We start from the raw sequence: 11,674 nt of genomic DNA on the forward strand, positions 1-11,674 counted from the left end.
TTTTTTTCCTATCGTGAATCAATGAAAAAATTATGTTATACAATATGATTCTCCTATTTTATTTCCAGAATCAACTCATTAGAAAACTCATAATGGGAAACAGAATCTCATTAAAATATTGAAAAGTTTTCTAATATTTTTTTTGTATAAAAACACTACTAATATATGTTTCTTATTGATTTATTCAATTAAAATATTTATACCGAATATATTTTGGAGCATTCAATTTAAAAACAATAACTTTTAAATTGTGATAATACTACAGACATCCAATTACAACCATGCACTAACAAAATTCCTTTATGTTGTATCATTATCAATTATCATATTTCAATATATAAAAAGCTAGTTCAATCAAATTATTTATTTATTTATTTATGAATCTATCTAGCTTTATGTGTATATTAAATAATACTTTATTTGTTGGGTTCCTTTGCTTACCCATGATTTCATGACGATCATGTGAATGAATAGCAAAGGTTTTAACTTATCAACCAAATGTTCCCTTTTCATTTTCAAGCAAAACATCATCGTCGAAAGATTTTTTGTTTCTTTCTTACGTTAGTTTGTGTCCTTTCTAGCACATGAACTAGAGAAAAGCAAAATAGCCTAAAAGAAAAATAATAATACTAGCTTTTTAAGTGATCGAGAGAGGCGAGACTGAGATGATTCGAATATGTAATTAAAGAGAAGATGCACATATGTTTTAGTGAAGAAGTATGAGAAATTGACTATAATTGGTATTATAAGGAGAGATATAGGTAGATCAAAAAAGTCTATGGGAGAAGTGATTAGATAAGACATAACTCATCTGCATCTTACCAAAGACATGCATGACCTTAGATAGGAAGAGTTATAGAGATAGGAAGAGTTATAGAGGCCGAACACTAAGGTTGAAGGTTAATTAGTAGGTCGACCGTTGTCTAGCTTTCTTTTGATCATTATTGTTATTATTATTCTATCACTATCTTGTTCTTCATTTTTATTGTCCCACATTTCCTTGCTGACTTTCCGATAGCATATTGAGAATCATATGTCAAAATACACCAAGACCTGATTCCAGGTTTTGTCTTCTAGGGAATTATAAAGATAAGATGATTCTGATATTTACTTCTATGGAGTCGGATGTGAGCTTATCGCTCACTAATCTTACTCAAAAAGAGTCAATGAAAATAGATACATTAATAGCAACAGATGCGGAGAAAGAAATCCTTGCTTTTATATAAACCACTAATTTAAAACTACTAAATAATTTTGAAAACTGGCTGAAATAAAAGATTAAACTGTTACTCCAACTAGTCAATTATCAAGCTCTAATTATCCAAAAAGTGCATGTGTGTTGAATTATTCTGTTATTTTTCTTCGGGATATACAAATCAATTCCCAATAAAGTTTTCCGACTCCATACTTTAAGTGTGAAGAACAATTCACTCCGGAATAGTTTGGCATGAGATATAAAGAATAATAATTTCAAAATAAAATATAAAAAATTATTTTATTTTGAATTTAATTGGGGGTATAAATTAGTTTCGGAACTATTTATCCCATTATATTGTGCTATAATGATGAAATAAGTTTTTCAATATTATCTAGTGAGATTACTGATCACATGATTAATTATCTCATACGTGGGATAATGTATTAAAGAATAAAAAAGTCTCACATGAATATTTAATGAGATAGGTGTGTAACTGTGTATATAAGGTTTGAATAATCTTCTTCTCTTTGAATTAGTTTTTGGGGTATGAATTAGGTCCAATACCTAATTTTATATAATATCAGAGCATGACTCATCTCACCTAATATTGAACCCTCAAATTTATGAAATGAATATTTTCTTTTTAAGACTCGGATAATCTTTCTCTCTTTAAGCTAATTTTTGAGGATGTAAGTTAAACTCAAAATCTAATTTTACATAACTTTGTCCATCCTATTCCTCATATCAAACAATATTATGTCCCTATTGTTAGTCCAATAAACCATATACTTCTCAATAAAAGATATATTCTCTAAATAATTTCATTACTAATTACATATTATGATTTTAAGATAACTGTTTCTCGACCAAACGATTCCTTCGCAATCTAATTAATTAATTATTTTAGTCACAACAAACATATGCAGCATTAAGTACCAATTATCCTGTCTGTTCCAGTTTTAGTTTTTTGTTTAATCCTGCACATGGACTTCATTTTCATATTCCAAATTTATAGGTGGACTCATTTAATTTTCCCTTCCCCCAAATAAACTACCATTCCATATTTAGCTTCTTATAGATTTTGATGGACCATAATTTTCCTTTAATCTTTAATTTCCCCCTTGATATATTGACACAAGATCTGGGATTACACTCTAATAATAACAATTTATCTTGATTAATATTACGACAATAACACATTTGATGTAATTCTTCAGATAAAATATGAAAAAAATAGAATGTATTCATATTTTATATTTGTTTTTTTGAATGATTTGTCTCAACTCTAACAAATATAAGGACTATATTTATTTTGGAGCATATTTAAAAGACTATTATAAAACCTATTCCAAATATAAAGGACCTTTTTTGTTATTTTCTTTCCTTTGGTAGCCACTTTTGTTTTTACTTGCTTCATTCTAAAAGACAATAAAATAAAAATGAGGGGTGTGTTTTATGGAGGAAAATATTTTTTGATCATTTTCATGTTTCATTGGTTAAATTTTTTGGGATTTTTTTTTTCTTAGAGAATCGGTTCCTTAAAAATAGGAAAACAACTTTTTTAATAGAAATAAAAAAAAATATATACCATAAATTATATTCACATTCATTTTGTCTTCCTAGCTACCCTCCAACAAATCTGATCTTCATCACTATCACCCCGTAGCTCCCATCCACACCACCTTCATTTTCACCCCACATTTCATAATATTTATCTAAATTGTATATAAATATATTTTACTTATATATCAAACATAAAATTATAAAATATTTTTCCAAAAGAAACATAATCTATAGCAAATATTTTCATTCATACCGAACATACCCTAGATTAAAGTCAAATATGAGAATTATTTCAAACATAGTCAGCAAAAAAAAAAAAGAGTAGGAAAAGACCAACTTAATTAAGTAAAACATTAAAATTTGAATTTGTAACTTTGTTAACACTAAAACAAAATGATATTTTGGAATTAAACTAAAATCAACCCCTCCTTATCCTAAAAAAATACTAATAATATAAACATATTTAAAGTGTTCATATTCAAATTTGTACAGTTTCCTTAGCACGTGATAGGCTCTCTATATTTTTCCCTTCTGTACATAATATATGCTTTTTTTTATAGATCCGTGATTAAAAGGTTGAAAAGAAATTTTCCTGTGTAGGTTATTTCTTAAAATGCAGCAAAATGACAAAAAAATAAAATTAAAAATCATTATCAGTCCTTCCAGCACCCACCCCCCCGCCCCCCTCCTCCTTATTTCTGAAATGAAATTTCAAAATAATATTTGCTTTTTGAAAATGACTTTTAATATATATAGCCGCTCTATCCTAATAATCACAGTCGTTAGCTGAATATATATCGATTATTTCAAAGTAGAGTAACTATTTTTGAAGCACCCTCGATTCAAATTTAGATATACAGGAAAAAAAAATAGTGAAGTAAATATGATAACTAATAAGAAAAAGAGTGCAATATTTACAAGAAAGCAATAAGAACATCAACATAATAATGTAATAACTGAAACACAATAAACAAATGATAATACAAGAAAACTATAAAAATATGCAGTAATTAGGTATAAAAATATTCAGTAATTATGTATATATCAATATACAAAATGTATATAACCTTTTTATTGTTATTTTGATGGAGTGACATCAACTATATAGTAATTTCTCCGTCTCAATTCATGTGGCACAATTGATATTGAGAGTTAATAAAATATTGAATAAATTTAAAAAATACTTCTTACATATTTTAAATCATTTATTAGTGTGATTTATAATACTTTAATATAATTTTTAAATACATAAATTTTATTTAAGAAACTTACAGCTAATATATCAAAATTCACAAGTAAAATTTAAAAATTTAAAACTCAATTATATCACGTAAATTAAGGTGAAATGTATATAAATTAATCTATGATCAAGTTACGACATTTTATCAGCCAAAAAGTATCAAAAGCATGTGATGTCACCAAAATGGTGAAGTTCATTTGGCATACTATAACTTGAAAAATGTATAATTTAACTAAGCTGGTATATTTGTTACTCCCGTCCCAATTTACTATTGGGTGTGTTTGATAATGTAGAAAATATTTTTCAAAAAATGTTATCTAATTTTTGAAATAATGATTTTATTGAAGATCATTATAAAAAAAAGGCTTTTATAATAGCTAACATGATTATAAACTACGACTATTTTGATAATTTGTGTTTTATAAATATGTAATTGCATCATTAAATTAGTAAAACTTAACTAATCATCCAACAAATTGTGTGTTTAATTAAATTCTTCTGAAACACAAATGATGTGAGGGTCCATGCATGTTTCATTTACCCAAAAAAGCTTCATAAGCTATGTTGCTGACGTGTTGGATTGATAACTACTCATGTCTTGGATTCGAGTTTTCTTAGATATAGAATCGTTGTTGTCAAACTCCTTTGTTGATACCGAATATCAGGTGAAAAACAAGAAAAAAAACCAAAATTTTGATGACATTTATTTTTCCTTTTAATTACTCTAATATTCTTTTCAAACTTTTGTTCCCCACAAATCCTAAATCTTTTCACTTTTTTACCACAGCAAAATTTGGTTGTAATCTAAAGCATATCTTCATATCTTGTCTTTCCTTTAAACAGTGTATTCCTTGTACTTTATAAACAATGCAACCCCATTTCCCTTTCAATTCTTAAAGCATACCCCACTTTTACACAACCCCTCTTCCTCCTTTGCTTCAAGCTCTGAACAATTTGCTCAAAGTTCAGAGCTTTATAAGGTACAAACTTCATACTGGTATGCTGCTTCACTTACCCTTTTTCATTTCTTGTTTTTTCATCTATTTCCATACATATTTCAGTTGTTTCAGTACCACAAAGTGGAATCTTGAAAGGGGGGGAATGTGTGGTTTTTTTTGACTAAAGGGTGTTTAAAGATACATTTTTTATTGTGTTTTCTTGTTTGTGCTGAAAAATGAGGGATTTCCCATCTTGTTTTGGTGAAAATGGGGTTCAAGTTGCTGATGCTTCTTGTTCAAGTGTTGTTGGTGTGAGTAAAACCCCACAGAATTTAGTAACCTGCGTCTATCAGTGTAAATTACTGGGGAAATCTTGTTTGATTACAGTTGTTTGGACTAAAAGTTTGATGGGTCAATGCCTTAGTGTTGAAATTGATGATATGTCTCATCAATGTCTTTGTAAAGTTGATGTAAAGCCTTCTCTTTTCTCTAAAAGAAAAGGGTCTAGGTCTTTAGAAGTTAATGCTTGTAAAATTGACATCCATTGGGACTTTTCTCTGGCAAAATTTGGATCTGGGCCAGAGCCTGTTGAAGGTTACTATTTAGCAGTAGTGTGTAAAGGCCAGATGGTTTTGGCTATTGGGGATCTGAGGAAAGAAGCATTTAAGAAGAGTAATGCAACTCCCTCTCTTTCAAATGCAATGTTTATTTCCAAGAGGGAACACATATTTGGAAAGAGGGTATTTGGTACTAAGGCTCAATTTTGTTATACTGGTCCAATTCATGATATTACAATTGAATGTGACTCTAGTGTCATTGATGATCCTTGCCTTTTGGTACGTATCGATTCGAAAACTGTAATGCAAGTGAAGCATTTGCGCTGGAAGTTTCGCGGTAACTATACTGTTTTAATTGATGGACTCCCTGTTGAAGTGTTTTGGGATGTTCATAATTGGTTGTTCAGTAGCAATTTTGGGAATGCAGTGTTCATGTTTCAAACTTGTTTGTCAGCTGAGAAGTTGTGGAATACACAAACCTTGTCTGATCTCTCTGTGATGCCTTGGCCTTATACAGAGAGTACTTTGAGCAATTCAAAATCACCTGGTTTGGGTTTTTCCTTGGTTTTGTATGTTTGGAAGAACGATTAGTCAAGTGTTCTTCTAGTATTTCCCAAAAAAGATTGATTTTTTAAGATCTTGTTTGTGAACTTGATTTGAGTTATTTCTAATGAATATACTTTTTCCTTGTTACTTCCTTTTTCATCTCTTCATGTGCTATGATTATTACTTGAATCTTACGTTTCGTTTTATTCCTTTAAAGAGTCAATTTCTTTTGATTACTGGTTGTTATCTACTATTATGAATAATAATTGTGTCCATAAAGTGGAACTTTCCTTTGAGTATATGCAAACATCATTAGAGACAATCAAACTCATCATAATGGTAGTGTCTAACATCATAGCTTTGGATTAGTAAAGGTTCCATTTTTGTATGGTAAAATGTGAAATGTATTAGTAAATCTTCAGACTTTGCATGTAATATGTAAAATGATTCCAAAAAAACTGGATAAAACACCGGTAAGCAAGTCCGGTGGAGCTCCAAACTTAAGGTTTGTGTTCTACATTGAATCATCCCCATGGAAGCTGAGAACTCTTGTGATAAACTACTTTGGGGCTGATTTTGAACTTCTTACTATAACTTGCTGTGAGATTAAGAACATGAAAACTGGGAACGTTGCATACTTTGGCACGTTGAGTACTAGTTGGTCTGCTATTAGATCTACAGATGCAAGAAGTGATATTTGCTTTTGTCGGCTAAGTGCAGAGATTTGAAGGTATATACTCCTTTGAGGTACCACTGAAATGGAATGCTATCCGTAAACATAGATTTCACTGAAGTACATGCTTGAGTTGAGTAGTTGCACACATTTCTTGAAGGCAATTGCTATGCAATCTTGTGTTGGCGAACATATTTCACCATTCATTTCTTCGTTTTGTTAATTTCAATTCATTGGTGATTTTCGGGTGGAGATCATTTGTCACCAGCCATTTGGTTTTTGTCCTCTGGCAATAGTAACATAATTGAAGGTCTTCAGCTGTTCGAAGACGTTTTCTTTCCATGTGTTACCTATATTCTGTGTGAGAAACTTAATGGTGAAGATCGAATCTTGAATCATTGATCATCTCTACTCCAAACATTCAGCCATGAAGTATATGTAATCTTATATGCTGTCTCATTAGCTTCTCTGATATGCAATTTCTTACAATTTGAGTATCTGGTGGATATGTTGTCTCTCTAACTGGTTTTACTTGTTTAGGCCTTTTAAGGGTTTCTCATGGCCTCAGCAGTAAATTTTGTTTGGAATATTTGAGCAGCTGCAGTTGATTTTTTCATTTCCCCTTTCTATTGCTGGCTTTTAGGTTTCTTTTGCTGTCTTTTAAGGCAACCACCAACGTTGTCAAAGGCGTGATTAAGCCCTGAAACGAGGCTGTGCAGTTTAATGTCGTCATCAAGTTTCTAAGACATACTTTTTCGTCGTCATCAAGTTTCTAAGGCATACTTTTTCATCAAACAATTGATATTTCACTTTATTCAGTCTTGTTAAATCTCTTTGTTCATGCGTTCATGCCTATAATTACTAGTATTGCACTAAATCTATATATTATGTATCTTTTATCCGTGTCCATTTTCATCCCACATTTTATTTACACTATGTTTAAAGCCCCAATTTTAGGGATTGTTTTGCGCTTTTTGTTTTTGATAAAACTGCTCAGCACTCATCCAATAATACCTGGAGGATGACTTTTCCTAAACTTTTAAAAATCTTTGCACCTCCACTTATAAAAAGTTGCACTTGTTTGTCTTGTCTCATTAGAAGTGCTGTGGCTCTAGACAGCTAACTTTACATGAAAGATTTCTGCATTTGCACTTGCAAAAAAGAAGAAAAAAGGTAGCTTACAGCATTTGATTCAGGAGCATGAGCACCCGGACAATAGGTAAAAACTTACCCGCACCTCATGCCAACGAAATGTGTGTGTAATTTCATATATAGAACATGCTTGACTCACAGAAAGAAGTATCTCAATTTACAGACATTGTATTTAAACTAACGACATAACATTAGATTTAAACAAAGACATATGATCGCGATAGGTAACAACCATCCAAACAACAGTCCACTCAGTGAAAACACTTCCATCACAGGATTAGATTACATAAAAGCCAACAAATAATTGATAGATGATTTTGAAACAGAGAATACATTGGAAATATGAAATTCTAAATCCCTTGAGACAAAGTTACAACAGTTGCTATAACTATTATTCTCAACACTCACAACCAAGATTATTCTCCGGCAAATATAAAACTAGACACATATTTACATGAAGTAGTTGGCACATTTTTCACTACTTACAACACCTAATATGTCTCTTTTACTTTATTATCTATTCAGCAATCTCAATGCTGTATTTTCTTTACTGTTACCAAATCTAAAGTAGAGCCATACATTTTATGCAGAGCTTGAGCAGACCAGCCATGTCCATCATCAACAGTAGGCATCCTAACTTCCATGAAAGGCATAGGAGCACGCTGAGTCCCGCGCACCATTACGCCAGCAAAGACTCTCAGGACATTGGAAGCATCAATGTCCATGCACACACTAATCTCTGGAATACCTTTTGGTGCTGGAGGTATTCCTCTGATCTTAAAATAGCCTAGGAGATGATTGTCTTCTGCTGCTTTCTCGTCACCTTCGTAAACAAGGATCAATGCTTCAGCTTGGTTATCATGGACAGTAGTGAAAATCAGTTCTTTCCTTACTGGAGTTGTGGTGCTCTGATGAATAACTGGTACAAAGTCACTTCCATCAGCTTGAATGCCAATGCTTAAAGGAGTTGCTTGGATGGTTAACAGGTCCAAATTCCCAAATGGATCACTAATTCCTGAAGCTACTGCTCCTTCCAGTGCTGCACCACGTACAGCTGCCTCCAGCGGGTTCATTCCTGAATAAAGCTCTTCTCTTTTGCATATACTCATTACAATGTTCCGAACCTTTGGAATGTAGGAACAGCCACCAACAATTATGACATCATGTACATCTTCCGCTTCTAGTTTAGCAGCTTGCAAGCAACGTTTTATCAGAGCCTCACATTTCTCGAAGACTTCTTTGTTCACCTCTTCAAACTCTGCCCTCGTGAGAACCTTAGATAATTTTGTTCCATTTCCCAAGTCGACATCAATCGGGACACTCATATTGAATGAGAGTAGGTGGATAGCATCTTGGGTGGCAACTCGAAGCAGTCCCATTCTCTTTATTTCTTCGATTCCATGGCTTGAGAATAGATCATCCATGTTTGGTAAGAGGTGATGCATCAGATTTTGAAGTAGGTCCTCACCTCCAACCGTGCTGCCAGCCAAGGCCTTGATCTGCGAAACACCACCTGCTGTAGCTGTTATAGCTACGTCACAATACCCAGCACCCATATTGAATATAAGAGCCATCTTTTCACTCCCGCTACCCATATTTTCATGTCCAGACTGCTGTTGCTGCTGAGCATATAACAGAGCAACTGCAGTTGGTTCAGGCATCAATCTTAGAACATGAAGCCCTGCCATGGCACAGGCTCGTTCGATTCGGGTCAACTGGAATCGGCTAAATGATACTGGAACTGTCAAAACCACATTCCTCACTGGACGTTTCAGTTTAACTTCAGCCATAGCTCTTAGTTCAACCAGAAAGATGGCAAGAACTTCTTCAGGTGTAGTGGACCTCCACATATTGTTCACTAAGGCAGCAATAAATGGCCTGACACCGATATTTAAAGTTTCAACCAAAAAGGGGAGGCTCTTGCTGGCATGAACCACCGGATCTGTATCGACTCTACCAATCAGACGTTTCATGTTGAAGATTGCAGCCCCAGACAACATGTCATATTCGTGAGCCAGTTCATCACTAACACCACCAGCAGGAACCTCATCTTTGAAGGTGACATATGATCTCATCAATTTCCGATTTCTCGTGTTTCTGACGAGCTCAACCTGAGATCCATTCCAAACTGCCACACTGCATTGCGATGTACCAATGTCGATCCCAATTGCTATCTCAGGGAAAGCCGATGAAGTTTTTTCCTCCCCAGTTGTTTCACTATCAGATACCACAGTATATGCTTGTTCAGCCATGAATACAGATTAAAAAACTCCTGCATTAACAATATATACATATTCACTGATTCAATTATTCGAAAAGTAATATCACATTTCATCCGTTCCATACGATAATCACATAGCATATATCATGTTAGTCAGAGAGACTCATGAGACTATCTAGGGTCCACAGATAACTCACAGCTGAAGCTTAATGACCCTGCTTACTCTAGACTATAACTTTTTAAGACAAGCAAAAAAAAAACATCTTGAATCATTAAATATAACAGCACAATAAGCTCTTGAGGTCTCAGGTTCAAATCCTAATAGAGGTAAAAATAACTAAGTGAAATTTGTTCCTATCTGTCGAAGCCTTGGTGAACAGAGTTATCCGCACAAACTGCTTCATAATAACTGAGAGTTGTCCTTTCATATGACACAATCTATTGTTCACAATTTCTCATGCTTGATTACCAACTTTTGACCTAATTTTGCCGTCTAACACAAAGGCATTTCCTACATAGTTTACTCTTCAATTACGAATTTCGAAAAATATGCACAAGTTAACTGGCTGATATACATTCAAGAACTGGATAACTTCATATCCAGAACCAGAATGCTTCATTACTTCTATTATGACATATTTATTTCATTATACAAACAGCAAAAATAACAGCTTGTAACAAAATTCCAACTTTAATACTCCCCATCCGCGGATACATCATCTTTTTTTTTCTGCATTCTGCATTCCAACCACCATATATATAAATGCTCTAACTTAATTTAAACTTTTTTTAGAAGATAAACTGATCAGTAAATAAGGCATAGGAAGCTAATCAAATACAGAATTGACAAGTAGCTTACCAGTGCCCACCAAAATCGAAGCAACCAATTTCATTTGTGATTAAATAGATGAAATAAAATAATCAACCCCACATGAAAAAAACTGAAACTTTGCATTTGGATGGACCAACATTGTTCAATTAAGCAACCAAACAAAGAAAACAACACATTCATATTGAGAAAAAAATAATCTTTCTCGAGTAGTTTTAAGCAAAAGGGTGTTCATTAAACTCAAAGAAAGATCAAGAAAATGCAGAATGAATGAAATCAGAGTTTTACCTTGCAACACAAACTAGAAGAACTCACTGTTAAAACAGAGAGAAGAAGAGAATGGAGATTTACTTAGAGTAAGCAAGAACGTTGGTGTTGAGAAGGTGAAGAGTAAAGTGGAGAAAAATGAGAAAATTATAGAGAAGTCGTGAGTAAATGAGAACTGAGAGAGAGAGCTAGAAAGTTCTATTTAGAAGAAACCGAATGAAATGCCCAATGTTCTAGACCTTCTCGAGAGACAGAGAAGGATCGTGAAAGCGGTAGTATTCCGGGTCGGGTTTTAATAACCCGTAGTTAAATGGTATGTGGATTTGGGCCAGAAGGAAAGAAAGTGGGCCAAGGCTGTGAAGTTTATTGGGTTTGTAGCCAATATTATAGGGAAAATTACAAGAATAGTTTTGAAATTGGGGAATTTACGCATATAGCCATTCAAAATAACTTAATTAGGCTTTATAGATATAGTTTGCTAATTACGATT

At 33.0% G+C, this 11,674-nt stretch overlaps 2 protein-coding genes across 4 annotated transcripts; one reads left to right on the top strand and one right to left on the bottom strand.

Annotated features, from left to right (window-relative positions):
- The first annotated feature begins 4,826 nt into the window (after positions 1 to 4,826).
- LOC125871429 (uncharacterized) lies at positions 4,827 to 6,189 on the top strand. The gene has a single exon (XM_049552016.1). It carries the CDS (start codon positions 5,176 to 5,178, stop codon positions 6,085 to 6,087), a length of 912 nt encoding a protein of 303 aa, XP_049407973.1. The 5' UTR covers positions 4,827 to 5,175; the 3' UTR covers positions 6,088 to 6,189.
- Positions 6,190 to 8,158: 1,969 nt separating this feature from the next.
- LOC125871425 (heat shock 70 kDa protein 8) lies at positions 8,159 to 11,409 on the bottom strand. Of its 3 annotated transcripts, none has more exons than XM_049552004.1 (2): positions 11,206 to 11,409; positions 8,159 to 10,139 (listed from the first exon to the last, which is right to left on the bottom strand). In XM_049552004.1, exon 2 carries the CDS (start codon positions 10,117 to 10,119, stop codon positions 8,398 to 8,400), a length of 1,722 nt encoding a protein of 573 aa, XP_049407961.1. In that variant the 5' UTR covers positions 10,120 to 10,139; positions 11,206 to 11,409; the 3' UTR covers positions 8,159 to 8,397. The 3 variants fall into 3 exon arrangements, with proteins under 3 accessions (XP_049407961.1, XP_049407962.1, XP_049407963.1); XM_049552005.1 differs by having other exon boundaries at positions 10,948 to 11,409; XM_049552006.1 differs by having other exon boundaries at positions 11,269 to 11,406.
- Positions 11,410 to 11,674: the final 265 nt, after the last annotated feature.

Source organism: Solanum stenotomum, chromosome 7 (genome assembly GCF_019186545.1).
Source record: "Solanum stenotomum isolate F172 chromosome 7, ASM1918654v1, whole genome shotgun sequence".
NCBI lineage: Eukaryota > Viridiplantae > Streptophyta > Magnoliopsida > Solanales > Solanaceae > Solanum > Solanum stenotomum.

What these genes read in the sequence shown, in the direction of transcription:
- LOC125871425 (XM_049552004.1), bottom strand. Translation starts at nt 10,119, where the DNA reads ATGGCTGAACAAGCATATACTGTGGTATCTGATAGTGAAACAACTGGG.
- LOC125871429 (XM_049552016.1), top strand. Translation starts at nt 5,176, where the DNA reads ATGAGGGATTTCCCATCTTGTTTTGGTGAAAATGGGGTTCAAGTTGCT.